General features: G+C 48.7%; 1 protein-coding gene across 3 annotated transcripts; it reads right to left on the reverse strand.

Moving 5' to 3' along the window:
- Positions 1–105: 105 nt before the first annotated feature.
- Positions 106–14,843, reverse strand: PRSS54 (serine protease 54). 3 transcript variants are annotated; one of them, XM_075995685.1, is made up of 7 exons: positions 14,755–14,843; positions 14,103–14,322; positions 13,861–13,952; positions 10,266–10,449; positions 5,369–5,627; positions 4,632–4,763; positions 106–869 (listed from the first exon to the last, which is right to left on the reverse strand). In XM_075995685.1, the coding sequence occupies exons 3-7, from the start codon at positions 13,916–13,918 to the stop codon at positions 321–323; spliced, it is 1,182 nt and encodes a 393-aa protein (XP_075851800.1). In that variant the 5' UTR covers positions 13,919–13,952; positions 14,103–14,322; positions 14,755–14,843; the 3' UTR covers positions 106–320. The 3 variants fall into 3 exon arrangements, with proteins under 3 accessions (XP_075851800.1, XP_020138314.1, XP_012599433.1); XM_020282725.2 differs by having other exon boundaries at positions 10,266–10,473; XM_012743979.3 differs by having other exon boundaries at positions 10,266–10,473; positions 14,103–14,325.

The raw sequence follows: 14,843 nt of genomic DNA on the forward strand, positions 1-14,843 counted from the left end.
CAGCCAGGCTGATTGGGCACCTCCCACACCTGCCCACGGGGAGTGTTTTCACAGCCTGGCCCCTGAAACCAGTAGCATTGAAAGAACCACAGGGCACTCTAATGGTTTGACACTTGTTAGCCCACATTTAGTTTACAAGCACAAATGAAAGTGATCTTCCTGCAGGTGGGAGTGGGACAAAGGAGGGAGAGCCAGCCCACTGTGTGTGCTCTGGGCCTATCTGTGGCAGCCCAGGCATGCAACTGCTAAGAACAGACACCGAAACAGCATGGGCAATGCCTGGCACTCAGCATTCTGAGCTTACTCTTCAGTTTGGTGGGTTAACTCCCAGAGTAGACACGGCTGCAAAAGAAAACAAGCACAGAGGAAACCAAGATAATTTCTTGGGGCTGATGCAGCGTATTCTGACTTGCAGCAGACCCGCTCTCCCCGGCCTCCCCACCGTAATAGTCATAGTACGCGGGTTGTGCGGCTGGCTCAGAAAGCCGGCTCGATTCATTCACAGCCTTTTCCCTAAAGTCTAGGCCACTTCTAGAGCTGTTCATTTGCTGTAAAGGCATGTTGGTTTTTGCTTGTCTTTGGAAGTGTGTTGGGGACCATTTGAGGTACTTCGATGCAGCAGGTGTGCTCTGTGGCTTGGCAGCATGTGGTCTTTGCTGGGAGAGAGAAATCAGCCTCTCCCAGTGGTGGAGTGAAGACAGGGGGAGGCCAGACATCCTAGTCTCGTACAGGATCCAGTTGCTGTATTCTTCCACCTTGGTGTACAGAAACAGGCCGGGGCATTTCTCCCCACCGTGCGTCAGGATTCCTCGCAGAACCCACAGATTCAGCCTTTCTAGCTGGCACATCATTGGGCTTCCTGGTTCCCCCTGTGACAAAGGACAGAAGGCTTCAGGTCTTAGGAAAAGCTCGTTTTCTTTTTTAATATATCCTTGCGCAAGTTACCGTTTGTTCTAGAAATGTTTTACACTGGTTCTCACCAGACATGGTGCAAATTATAGGGTACCATTTCTAATCCAGGCACCACACATTCCAACAAGATGACTTTTCCTTTCATTATGCAAATTATTCGTGGACTTCTGCACATTGCCTGTCGCTTCCTGATTCATATTTTATTTTCTTACCCCTTTCCAGTACCTTGACTAAATCCTCCCTCTCTACTGGCTTCGCAGTCCTGGAATGTTGCTATTTCTTTTCCTTCCTGGCCTGAAATGCTCACATTTCCCGTTCCCTCCACTTTGCATCCATCCTTAGTTTAAGCTGCTTCCTCTGACCTGGCAGCTGCCTATTTTTCCTGCTGCCCGGCCCTGCTGTGTTCTTGGCCTTCCCAATCCGAGGGACAGTGCTCTGGGACTCCAGAGTCCTGCCACGCACACCTTACCTCAGTTAAGGTGAGTGGGTGGAAGCTCGGCCCACTTGGCTACCTACGTGTGACCCTGGGTCACAAATTCTCTCTGAGCCAAAGTGGGAGCACAGTGAATGCCTGAAACACATGCAGAGCACCTAGCTCAGCGCCTGGTACACAGTACACAGTGAAATATGAACTACTGTCATCTTGATGTCTATAAAAGGCCATCATTTTTTCTGTGAAAAGTTGAGAAAAAATGGGGAAAGCAATAAGACAACTAGTAGGTATGACTGACCTTTGCTGCCCCCACCCCCACCCCGTGGTCCATCAGGTGCAAGAAAGGAGTTGCCACCCAAAGGCCGTCAGACCTGCGTGGCCTGCCTGGGTAGAGGGCCTGGGCAGTGACATGCTTTCATGGTTTGGACTGAGACTGTTAAACAGGGTTGCATTTGACAAAACAGGTTGCAATTGACAAGAGGTAACAGACTCAACCATGAGAAGCAGAGAGGCAGGAGAGCGGGAGTGTGGTCTGTCTTGGGTGTCCTCTTTCAATCAGCGTCCCTGTTTCTGAAGCCACAGCAGAACCTAGATGAAGGCGGGTGGGAGAAGAAAGGAGCGACTCCCTGGGGGCCTCTCAGAGGGCCAAGGCCAGAGTGAGCAGGCACGATGCCTACACTCTGTGCCTCTCCCTGGGCGGAAGGGAGTGCTGTCGTGTGGAACCCTTGAACTTTCAGTTTTCACAATCTGCTATTTCACCCCACGCTGCCGAACAGCAGAGGGTAGAGCTTTCAGCCCAGCGTCCAACTGGTTATCCTCGTACCAGCGAACGCGCCCTCATCCGCACCCCACGGTGTCTGCCTGGCGTGGAAGCTCCTCGCCAGGAGTGGTGCGGTCTCCCCTCCTTTCACCCATCCCGTTCCCAGTTTGTCTTCACTGTGGCTTTATAGCTTGAGGAAGAAAAAGTGCAACTAAGGACGATCTGATGAATGACTGTGTGGTAGACGTCCCCAGCTATAGTTTTGCAGGTTGCTGTTCTACCCAAAATACAGTGCTTTTTCTCCTTCCCATCATCCTGGGGGCTGTGACTTCTGAAGTACAGCAGCAGGGACAAACAGTAGCAGGAGCCCCTCCGGAGCAGCCTGGGCTCATCTCTAAGGGAGTGGCCACGACACAGAGGGAGCCCTTTCACTGTGTAATCCCCTCCCTCGACATTTAGCCAACTCGGGGGCAAGTTCAGAGGGATTGTGCTTTGTGTCAGGTCTCTGGGGAAACCTATCAGGCAGACACTGCACCTGGTGGTTTATTCTGCACGTGAGAAGTGTGGCTTTGAGGACCTCTGGACACCAGGACACCTTCCCAGAGCAGGAAGGATTCTACATAGACATGTCACCAGTAGATTGGTTTGCAAGCACAACTGTGTTCAAAAACAAAGGACTGTAACAGGTGTACCACAGTTAAAAACCAACCTGAAGTTTGCAGGTGGGTTTAAAAAGCTATAAACACTTAGAGTCTAAACAGCTTACCATATTCCATTCAATTTAACATACACTTAAAATAGTAACATCTTTGAAATTAGGATGTGTCTTTTAATTAGTTGATATCAGAGTTTAACTGGCAACATATTTTCATTCTTGGTCTTACATAAATATGGTATATTCTATGATTAGCAGCACCTTAGATTTGATGAAGTATGATACTGGATTGATGGAAGGGTTGAGGTCAAGATTTTGTTAAATACCTATGATTTCTACAGAATTTTAACATTTTTTTTTTTTTTTTTTTTGAGACAGAGTCTCGCTTTGTTGCCCAGGCTAGAGTGAGTGCCGTGGCGTCAGCCTAGCTCACAGCAACCTCAAACTACTGGGCTCAAGGGATCCTCCTGCCTCAGCCTCCCAAGTAGCTGGGACTACAGGCATGTGCCACCATGCCCAGCTAATTTTTTGTATATATTAGTTGGCCAATTAATTTTTTTCTATTTATAGTAGAGACGGGGTCTCGCTCTTGCTCAGGCTGGTTTCGAACTCCTGACCTCGAGCAATCCGCCCGCCTCGGCCTCCCAGAGAGCTAGGATTACAGGCGTGAGCCACCGCGCCTGGCCAGAATTTTAACATATTATCTCATTTAAGAAGTTGGTTAGGTTCTCCGTCTGGCAGAGGACCCAGTACAATGTAGGCACTCAATAAATGTTGAACCAACTTTGGAAGGGCAAACTTATTGTTTCCTGAGAGGCAGTCCTTCATGCTTTTGCAATAAAATGACTTCTATAAAGAAGTATCTGTATATATGTATTTTTCCCCTACTCTAAAATACTTGCCAAAGCAGGAGGATTGCTTGAGCCCAGGAGTTTGAGACCAGCCTGGCAACATAGCAAGACCTTGTCTCTACAAAATATAAAAAAGTATTAGCTGGGAATGGTGACACATGCCTGTAGTCCCAGCTGCTCAGGAGCTGAGGTGGGAGGACCTCTTGAGCCCAGATGTTCGAGGTTGCAGTGAGCTATGATCGTTACCACTGCACTCCAGCATGGGCGACAAAGTGAGACCCTGGTCTCAAAAAAAAACAAAAAAACTTGTTCTTCTAGATCCTCTGAGAAAAAAATCTCATCAGGGAGTCCTGAAGGTTTTTTAGAGGAGAGTAGGTGATCAACGTCTTAGACAGTTTTAGGGTTGAAGCGGGAAACTCTATCTGGATATCTGGTAGACCTGGGCTCTTATATTTGCTCTAACATTTATTAGCTTCGTGACCCTAGTAAGCTGCAGATTTGGACACAAGGGGGCCTGAACCAGATGTTCGGGACTTCTGCACATGTTCTGAGACAATAGGACAGCCATATCTGTAACAGCCCTCATCTGGGTGGGGGGCAGGGCTTCTTACAGAATAAAAAAACCCAGTAACTGATCAATAGTAGCGTCAAAGGGGGAGTCTAGGTTTCCTAGAACCTGAATACGGTGAGGTGACCCACACTGTAGACCTGCTCAGAGCATATCTGCATGTGTGGACACAGACTCACACTTCCTAATTTTTAGCTAGTTAAAAACATTTGGGACTTAGCCATGCTTACTCATGTTACACTGATAATGGTGACTAGTTAGCCCATTCAGCAGATTTTTATTGAGCACTTGCTATGTGCCAAGTGCTATTCACCCCAGAGACAGCCATGAATCCCAAATTAGAGTTCCTGCTCCCATGGAATTCCCCATGCAGTAAGGGGGAGTCCTGACGTCTCCTTGACATGACCAATTCTTACTCTCAACATTTAGCTTCTACTCCACGATGTTCTTACCAAGCAGACAGACTTAGTTTCCTCTTTTGTGTGACGGCCGCATCCTGTGCTCTCGAATTTGGGTATGGGACACAGGTCAATGTCTTTCACAAAGATTCCCCTCAGGATACTCATCGTCATATGTTTTCCTGTCTGGACCATGCAACAGAGAGCCCAAGAGTTATTAATGAGAAGGTGGCCCCTACGTCAACGCAACTGCAACTCATCCAAATGGGAGTGAGTGGAAAATGTTCTTATAAGTCTCTCTTCTTCATAGAAGTAAGAACCTGTGTCTGAGTTTTTACTGAAAACTACCTTTGCTTTGAATGTGAATGCGTAAACAGGCAGAAAACACCTTTACTGCTAGAGGGTAGCCCTTTCCTTCTCTCTTCCTTTCCCAGGAATGAAAGAAAACAAGAGTGGCTTAGACAAAAGGACAGTCAGCTCTAGTTCAGGGAATGATGTCCCCTTACCCCTCCATAACCTTGCACTTATGTCAGCCTGCACACTGCCCTGTGGGCTTCCAGTTTTGGTGTAGGGCTAGAGGAGAAGGGACCAGTGTGGCGTGAGAATGGCCACAGAAAGGGCAAGCGCTGGCAATCTTGACTGATTTGGTTGGGGGGGGAGGGGTTTAGCCTAGCTCTAGAACCTCAAGCAAGCTCAGTTACTAAATTAAGATAAGCCCTAGAAGGGTCCCTCCAGGTCTCCCCCACTGCTAGCACACACGCAGCCTCTTCTAGGAGAAGGGATGCATTAACTGCAGACGTGGGGTTCCATCCTGCCACCCAGCAGTTCTGCGAGACTGGAGGCATATGTAGCTCTCCTCTGAGGAAGCAGATGGACTGGACCAGGCTGTTGAAATGCATCTCCGAGTCTGTCTTCAGGAGGGCAATGTCATTGTTCATCGACTGGTTGTCGAAGTCCTCATGGATGATGACAGTATTGATGGGGTACTCGGTGTGAGCAATCCTGCTGGGATCCATGTTATTTAAACCAACCACAACGACAATGTCCTTCCTGGAGAGAGAGCAAGGGCATCTTGAGAAGCAAGGCAGCAAGGAAGCTTCACCCTTCCCTGTTTTCATATTTACTGTGGTTTTTTGTTTTTTTTTTCCTGGCCTAGAAAGCTCATCTAACTCATCTTCGCTGTGTTTATTTTTACTCACCCTTTTGGACCCAGTCTCCAGGAAATCTTTTCTAAACGCTTAGGCTTGTGCCTTCCATTGTGAACCTGTAGAATCTTGGGGATTCCTGTGTCTTAACACCATTTGTCTTAGCACCCAAAGATAATCTGTTAACAGGTTATTGCTGATTAACTTTCTTTTTGTGCATAGCTTTTTTTTTTTCACATAGTTGTTTGCTAAAGTAATAGTTGTAGTTATACCAAAGATGCAATCTCGACTCTTGCTTTTAGCACTTAACGTTTTAATACAAGTATCTTTCCCTATTATATACTCTGTAAATACACTCTGGAGAGATTCCAGTTTTAATAATGCTGGAATTAAGTTGGGTGTTTTCCTTTTCTTCTCTTGGGAATCACCAAAGATGCTATGAGAATGAGAAACAAATGCAAACACCATAAAACCAAGAGGCACTAGAGCAGGGGTCCTCAAACTTTTTAAACAGGGGGCCAGTTCATTGTCCCTCAGACCGTTGGAGAGTGCGGTGCACATTGCACACACGCGCACTGTGGGCCCCAGGACGAGTCGGCTGCTAACCAAGACAGGCAGCGGTGGCAAAAACACCTGGCGGGCTGGATAAATGTCCTCGGTGGGCCGCATGTGGCCCTGGGGCCGTAATTTGAGGACGCCTGCACTAGAGCATCCAAACTTCAGAATTGGAGGAAGGGCTGAAGAAAGCAGTGAAGGACAGGTGGAGTGCAAAGAGTTATAGACGACACCTGCTGCCACAGAGCTCAGATAAAGCTGGCTGAGCATGGTTCTCAGCAAAGAACTGAAAAGAAAGAAAACCATCACCCAAATGAAGGCCAAATTGGAAGCGGCATGACAGGAGAATAGGGGCCACAGAAAACACAATTAGGGACATTGAGAAAAGTGGCCAAAATGAAATGGAAACTAACAAAGATTTTTAAAGGCTAGAGAGGAAAATGGCAGTCAAAGGATAGCCAGCAGACCACAAAGAAAGTAACCACAATAGTGAAACAAAAAATATTTCAAGATATAATTTAAGAAAGTTTTCCAGCAATAAGACTTGAATTTATAGTTTGGAGATATCAACACTGAGACCTACCCTAACTAGGTCCCAATAGGAAACAGATGGCATATTAAATAAAGCAAACTGGGGAGAGTTGAATAAAGGGACTCTTGCCCAAGGTCTTGGCAGGGTGCAGGGAAACCACAAATACTAGGGTACACTGGGTACTGCATGGGATAGGCAGGTCCCTGCTGAGGTCACAAGAGGGTGCTGATACTACCTGAGCTCTAGGTGAGGGGAGGGAGTGGTCAGAGATGTGCAGAGTGGGTCACTTAGCTGGAAAAAGAAGCCAACCGCAGTGACCCTCAGGGGAATGAGGACCTTGATCACACTCTCTCCGCTTCCTCTTATCTCTTGCCAGTGCTCCCCTTGGCCAAACCCACGTGGAACCCAGAAGGCAGGAGTGGCCACTGGTGTAACCCATTCAGGTGAGCCTCCTGGGCTCACTAGGTAGAAGAGTAGGGGGTGGATCTGGAGAGGCTGATGGGAGAGAGTCAGCATAGCTAGTAAAATTGCTGGACTCGAGTGACAAAGAAGGAATCCTTGGATATCCAGACCAATGAAGAAGTCATCTTAGTAAAGTTTGGCCATGCTGTCTAATCCAGGGAACTTGTGAGGGTGAAAGGAGAGGCTGACAGCAGCATGCTGGGGTAGGAGCTGTAAACTGGGCCTCTCCCAGGTACACAAGGCTGTGTGGCCACCTACCTATAGGGGCACAATCAGAATGACTTCAGATGTCTCCACAGCAAGATTTAATACCAGATGCCAGGGCGATGCCCATAAAGTCCTCAAAAGGAGAGAAGGTGTGAGCCATGAATTCTGCACTTAAGTGGTCATTCAGGTCTAAGGACAGCACAGCATTTGTAAAAATGCCAAGACCAGGGAACTACGGTTCTTGAAAGCCCTTTAAACTTTGTACTTGAATACAAAGTTTAGCCAAACCTAGCGTTGGAGAAAATCCAGCAAAAGGACGAACAGGGAGTGTGAAATTTATTATCATAGTGGACTAAAAAGAGAAACTTTAAAAAGTTATAGATTGAGGCCGGGCGTGGTGGCTCACACCTGTAATCCTAGCACTCTGGGAGGCTGAGGTGGGCGGATTGCTCGAGGTCAGGAGTTCTAAACCAGCCTGAGCAAGAGCGAGACCCCGTCTCTACTAAAAATACAAACAAATTAATTTGCCAACTAAAAATATATAGAAAAAATTAGCTGGACATGGTGGCACATGCCTGTAGTCCCAGCTACTCGGGAGGCTGAGGCAGGAGGATGGCTTGAGCCCAGGAGGTTGAGGTTGCTGTGAGCTAGGCTGATGCCACGGCATTCTAGCTGGGGCAATAGAGTGAGACTCTGTCTCAAAAAAAAAAGTTATAAATTGGAGTAAAAAGGTAAACCCTGGAAATAACCGAATAGTATAACTAAAGTGGGAAAAAGAAAGAGGAAGGAGCCTAAACATTTATTTACAGCTAATATATGAAGCACGAAGGGTGTGCAAATATGCAAATTAGTTGAGGTAAACAATAAAACACATCTGTAAGCTATTCAAACTGGGTGATGGAAGAGAGGAAGGGAAAAAGAGAAAAGGTAGAGATTTTGGTACTGGCCACACCAGAGTCTAGTGGGGGCTGTTCAGAAAGCAGCAGAGGATTTCGGTGTCTTGTGAAAGTCTAACTCTAACATGGAAACCAGAATGAAAATATGACAAGCTTTCCAAGTTTGTCAGAAGAGACCTATAAAACAAAAGAAATGTAATATAGTGGAAAGAAAAACAAGAAGCAATAAAAACAGAAAACATACCCTACGACAAAAACAAGAAGCAGGAACCACGTTCTGAACATCAATTTGGAGAAGAGAGTTGAGTAAGACAAAGAAAGGCTCTTAACGCAATGATGAATTCAGTCTATAGGGAAGAATTCAGAGCTATAAATGTCCGCAGCAATTGATGTAGTATTCACTATGTAATAACTACAGGAAATAGAAGGAGAAAAAATCAGAAGCCTGTTCATAGTAAGAGATTTTATTTTATTTTTTTAGACAGAGTCTCACTTTGTTGCCCAGGCTAGAGTGAGTGCCGTGGCGTCAGCCTAGCTCACAGCAACCTTAGACTCCTGGTCTCAAGCAATCCTGCTGCCTCAGCCTCAAGAGTAGCTGGGACCACAGGTATGTGCCACCATGCCCGGGTAATTTTTTTCTATATATATTTTTAGTTGGTCAATTAATTTCTTTCTATTTTTAGTAGAGACGGGGTCTCGTTCAGGCTGGTTTCAAACTCCTGACCTCTATCAATCCACCCGCCTCGGCCTCCCAGAGTGCTAGGATTACAGGTGTGAGCCACCGCGCCCCGGCCGATGGTAAGAGATTTTAATTCACCTCTGGCAGTCTAGGACAGATCAAGTAGACTCTGTCCCCCAATTTTACATATTGATACACTGGCCAGGAGTGGTGGCTCATGCCTGTACCCCTAACACTTTGGGAGGCTGAGGCTGGAGGATAGCTGGAGGCCAGGGGTTTGAGAGTAGCCCGAGCGACATAAAAAGACCCTGTCTCTACAAAAAAGAAAAAAAAAAAACATAGAAAAATTGGCCAGGGATGGTGGTGCAAGCCTATAGTCCCAGCTACTCATGAGGCTGAGGCAGGATGATCGCTTGAGCCCAGGGGTGCATATATATGAGAAATTATGCTATAATCTTTTTTAGCCGTGATAATTGGACATTAGGTTTCTTTTCAGTGTTTTGTGTGTAATTAACCATCCAATGAACAACTTTTTGCATAAAACTTTTCCAGTGGTTGAAATTATTTCCTTAGTGTTGATTCCCAGAAGTGAAATCACTGGGTCAAAACGTGAGATAGTTTACAAATATTTACAAAAATTTTTTACAATAGTCACAAAAATGTTCTACGGATATTAGCTGTTCCTTTAATAACATTTATGGTTTTTTTCTGGTGCAAACGAATGCATACGTATCGTACAGAATGTGGAGAACTCGGGATTTCAAAGAAGAAAATAGAAATCGTTTGTTCTGAGCATGCAGAGATAAGCACTGTTTAGACGCTTCCTGCATTTTCTTCAAGACTTTTCTCTGTGTACACATATTTGTGGCAGTAACATTTGCAAAGCCCTAGGTGAGCATTTTAAGGTAAAGGACCCCTAGTGACTGACTGGCTTAACAAGGTAAGCAGAAGGGACTCTCGTATTGAGGGCAGTGCCTCTGCGACAGCAGCGACATGGGAGCAAATGTCCTTCTTGTGCAGAGCGGAGGAAGAATTGTTTCCGTTTCAGTAGCGAGGCCCACAGTCCTCCAGCCTTGGCACCTGGTGGGTTTAGGCCCCGAGGCGCATGGCAGAGCACGAGCTGAACCGTCACAGGCCGAGCAGGGAACTGAGCTGCCCCCACCCCCTGGTCACCCAGCGACCGGAGCCCCGGCCCGGGGCAGGGGTACTGGCCTGTTCTGAAAGGCAGACGCGATGCTGAGGATCCAGAACCGACTGATGATGCAGCCGAAGGCCAGGTGGGTGTACTGGGAGTCCTGCAGCGACACCACCCAGGGGAACTCCATTTTGCGGACCAGCTTCTCCTCGGGATTGGGATCGAGGACGTCCGAGTTGGCAGCTTGCTGGATGCCGCAACCTGCAGGGGAGGGCGGGAGCCTCACTGCTGAGGCGGGGAGACGGTCGCCTGGGGGCACCCCCGAGTGGCCAGGCCTCAGGACCCCTCCCCTGCTGCCTGCCCCCCTGGCTCACCGCTGATCCTATCACCCCGTTTCTTTCTTTTCCCTGGCGGGTCTTCTTCCCCTTAAAAGATGCTTGGTGGCATCTTTGAACCTCGAAATCACATTAGACTACTGAAAACAACTCTCATCTATTGAATACTTAGCAGTTTCTGCAACCTTGGTGTAGATCAGCAGTTCTCAAAGTGTAGCCTGGGACCTCTGGGAGTCCTCAGGACCTTTCTGTGGATCTCAAGGTGACAACTGTTTTCATAAGAATATGAAAACATTATTTGCATTTTCTCTCTCATTCTCTCAGGAGCCTATGGTGGAATTTTCCAGAGGCTACCTGATGTCATCACTCTGATGGCTAATAACATGGTGAATTTGTGTATTCCTGTTTTAAAGTGTTCCCAGCTTTCATTTCTAATACAGTAAATATGGAAAGATACAGCCTCACAAGCAAAAAGGGACTCTTTTGAGGTCCGAAATAATTTTTAAGACCATAAAGGGGTTCGGAGGCCAAAAAGTTTGAGAACTGCCGATGTACACCACTTCATACAATTTCCCCAGCGGCCCTGAGAGGTGATGTCATTCCCAGTTTGTAGGTAAGAAAATCAAGTTTTAGAGCCGGTCGGCATTTGCGCAAGTTACACAACTGGTGGGAGATAGGGCCAGCGCAGATGAGTCCCAACTCCAGCCTTCAACCGCACGTGGTCTAGGTTCCATCCACATTTCATGTCCCCAGATTTGCCCGTGCCCTTCCCTGCAGGCTGTTGACCTGTGCGACTCTACGGCGCCTGAGACATCATAGGTGCTCAGATCATCTGGGGCATGAACCAAAGGCTCTGCCAGCTAAGCACTCCCTGACTTCTTGTCGTCAAGGGGCTAGAAGGTCCTGACAGGGGAAGGCCGTCTCTGGCCTGCCCTGGCCTGCTCAGCCTTGGCCTTCCCGTACCCGGCAGTGGGCTGCCTCCACTGTCTTGGGCAGCCTGGACTTGTTTCCCATGAGAGTTAAGTGTTAATGTTTAAATAATATGCTCCTCCTGCCAGCCCTGGGTTGGCCCGTAATAGCTCTATTGCCCTGTATTTAAAAAAAAAAAAAAGTTCTATATTCATAGAATCATGGACAGTGTCAGGATGTTAGAACAGGAAGGACTCTTGCAGCTCATCTAGTTGGAAGGGGGAATTGACTTCTTCAATGCCCTGGCTTGGACGGGCTGTCTCCTGCTTTGCAGGCCCCGTTACAGGCGTCTACACCAGCCGTTCTGCTCTTTCCGTCTGCTGACTCCCTCCACTGCCCTGTGTCCTCCCTCGAGGGTCCATATGCCCTGTTCTGGGGGGTCCATGCCCACGGGACTAGTGCCCGCCCTCCTTACTGGATCTGGGCGTGCCTATCTTGGCCTCATGTAAGCAGAGTGAAGATTCTCAACCTCGACTGCCCATTTCATCCGCCAGGACCCCTGGGCACTGCATTTTCTGAAAACAGCTCCCGGGGAGATTCTTATACACGTTTGGAAAGGACCTAGATGCAGAGTCCAAAATCACGTTGGCCCCTTGGTCTGCTGCGAGCCCTTCCCCTCTCTGGGTCTCAGCTTCCTCTTTTGAAATGTGGGGTAAGAATCCCAGACCCGCACACCTCTGGGAGTTGCTTCGAAGATCACATGAGGTGAGGTTACGAGAAAGCACTTTGCAAACTGTATCCCCACAGCTGACAATGCCAAACCAAGCGCTGCGTAGATGATTCCATTCTTTTAAAATGTAAACCGCTGCTCAGGTTTGCTGTTTGTAAATCCCAAACCACAAGCACCCAGAGCTTGCTTCTAAAGTGGTGGCCCTGGGTCATGGTGTCCTGTGGGGAGTACACCAGCAGACTGCGTGGACCAAAACATTGGGGACTGCTTTTTTAGCTATTTATCCAAACACACAGCCCTTCCAGGTGCTGCGCTGGGGCCTGGTCTTCCAGGGATGGATTTCAGGAGTTTGTCACAGTGACAGGCTAAAGTCTGGTGGCCACACACAGACAGACATGTGACACAAGGGAATGTGCCCAGAGCATACAGAGGAGGGGGCACGAAATCTTCCCAGGGCATGTAGTCTGGGAGAACTTCCCCTAGGTAGTGATCTTTGATGTAAGTGCCAAAGTCAGAGTTTCCCAACCACGATGCTGGAGTTGACTGTAACACACAGCATCACATCAAAGGACCTCTCTGTGTGGGGCATGGTATGAGCAAACGTCTCCATTAATTGACAGTTGGAGAACTGACACTGGAGCAATGACAGAGCTGGTTGTTAGCAAGATGATGTGTGTAAGGCCACTAAGTGCTTCAGAACCACCAAAGATAGGATTCCTTATCCTCCGTCTGATTCTTTCTCGGGCCATTGGCAATTGGTGGCACAAGGCATTAACCCATTCTCCCTAACCCTACAGGTGTGTGATTACTCTTACTTTTTAAATTTTGGTTTGGCTAGTTCATTTGACCTTGCAAAACCCTTGGAAGGTCAGGATGTAATGAGAAAATCTGACCCAGAGATGAAATGCCAGCTCTGGGTCACTTCATTGTAACTAAGGAAAAGGATAAGGGCTTTCTATATTTCCCAAGGAAAACCCTAACCCTCTGGTCTCCTTGGGACTGCAAAAAGACAGAGGAGGTAGAGGAGGCTGAGGAATGTGGAGGATTCCCCTCTTTACATGTGCATGTGCGTGTGCGTGTGTGTGTGTGTGTATGGGGCTTTCTCATGTCTCCCATCTAACTGCAGGAAGACAGGGCAGAGCCAGCTGGGACGGCAGTGAGGTGGGACAGAGCCCACTATAGTCAGGTGTCCACTCTCCACCTGCCCCTTTCTAGGCTGGAACTCTTAGTTAACAGCCTCGACGTCAGGGGAGGTGGGGACCACAGCTGCCACTTCTGCCATCTGAGCCTCTGGCTGTCCCCACGGCAGTGACAGCAGTAGAAGTCCCCACTGCTCCTGGGACCAGCCCTGTGATTGGGGCTCACAGTTTGCAAAAGAGCAGCACTCCCCAGGAAGGGCGGGGCGGGGCTGTGAGTGGGGAGGCAGGCCTCATACTGTCCCCTCTGCCCAGAGGGCCTGACTGTCCTAGCTTAGGGCACTCCCCCCCTGAGGATCAGCCCTGCGTCAGTTTCCTCCACCCATATCCCACGGTTCACGTCTCTGCCTGGTCCTTGCACATGCCGCCCGGCGCAAAGTGCTGTGTGTCCTCTTCCCCGAGCCACCCCCTGGACCTTAAGGACCACTTCACGTCCCTGGATGGTCCCCCATCCACATGACACGTGCAGCTAAAGTCAGACGGAGGGGCGTAGCACACTCACTGGCAGAAGAGTGGAAAACGCAGAGCAGGACCACGAGCACCCCTCGCATCTCCGCCATCCCCAGAGAGAGCCGCGGCAGACACCATGGGCAGCTGGGAAAGCAGGAAAAAACCCAGTGACTCCGTCCCTTCCCACACATGCGCGGGGTTCCCTCTCCTCCCAGAGCGGTGAGTCCTCCCTGCGTTGGAGGCTCCGCATCTTTCCCTTCCACCAGCAAAGGCTCCCAGACGTGGGGCACCGACCTGTCACATCCCTACTGCTTGGTTCCGTGCAGTCAAGACCGCACCGATATTCAGTTACAGTTTGTGCGACAGCCCACGGAGAGAGGGCAGCTCTCGCGGCTCAGTCTTCTTCTCAGTCTGGCCTGGGCCCCTGGGAGTCCTGGAGAGTTGGGTCTCCAAAAAGGGTTGCTTTTCGACTTGAGGAATTCAACCCTTGCCTTAACTCTGTAGCCATAAAATGCTGCTGAAACAGAAGGTGGGTTTTAGTGGAAGCCCATCCGGGCTTCACGTCTATGCTGTGGTTTTACTTTCTCCTACCAAACTCTGCCAGTGGAGACGATTGATGCTGGGGTATCTTTCAGGTAGTTACCAGCCTGGACTGTTACATGGTAACTGCCCTGGCATTGAGTTCGGCTCATTTGCACGACAACCCCGGGAGGTAGACACTCTCACTCGCCCTATTTTGCAGATTCAGAAGCTGACACTTAGAGCCATCGAGTAGCCAGCCCAAGGTCACGCAGCCACCAGGTTGCGGAACTGGGATTTGAACTCAGGTCTGTCTGGATTCAAAGCCCTGGGGTGCTTCGCCACGTGCTACCGTCACCAGGCCCACACCCTTGCCTCAACCCATGCACAACGGCCTAAGGACCCCAAGCACGCAGTTCTAAGTCACCATGTTCCGCTCATGACACCGGATGTTTCTTGTCCTCAGGATGTTCCTCAGAGTTCTTCCGTGAACCGCTCCTGCTAAAGGAGAAATGA

The sequence above is a fragment of the Microcebus murinus genome, chromosome 20 (genome assembly GCF_040939455.1).
Source record: "Microcebus murinus isolate Inina chromosome 20, M.murinus_Inina_mat1.0, whole genome shotgun sequence".
NCBI classification, from domain to species: Eukaryota; Metazoa; Chordata; class Mammalia; order Primates; family Cheirogaleidae; genus Microcebus; species Microcebus murinus.

What these genes read in the sequence shown, in the direction of transcription:
- PRSS54 (XM_020282725.2), bottom strand. Translation starts at nt 13,918, where the DNA reads ATGGCGGAGATGCGAGGGGTGCTCGTGGTCCTGCTCTGCGTTTTCCAC. An exon ending in GATGGAACCCCACGTCTGCA is followed by an intron (nt 4,764 to 5,368) that starts GTTAATGCATCC and finishes TGCATGGTCCAG; the next exon opens with ACAGGAAAACATATGACGAT. An exon ending in AAACTAAGTCTGTCTGCTTG is followed by an intron (nt 870 to 4,631) that starts GTAAGAACATCG and finishes CCTTTGTCACAG; the next exon opens with GGGGAACCAGGAAGCCCAAT.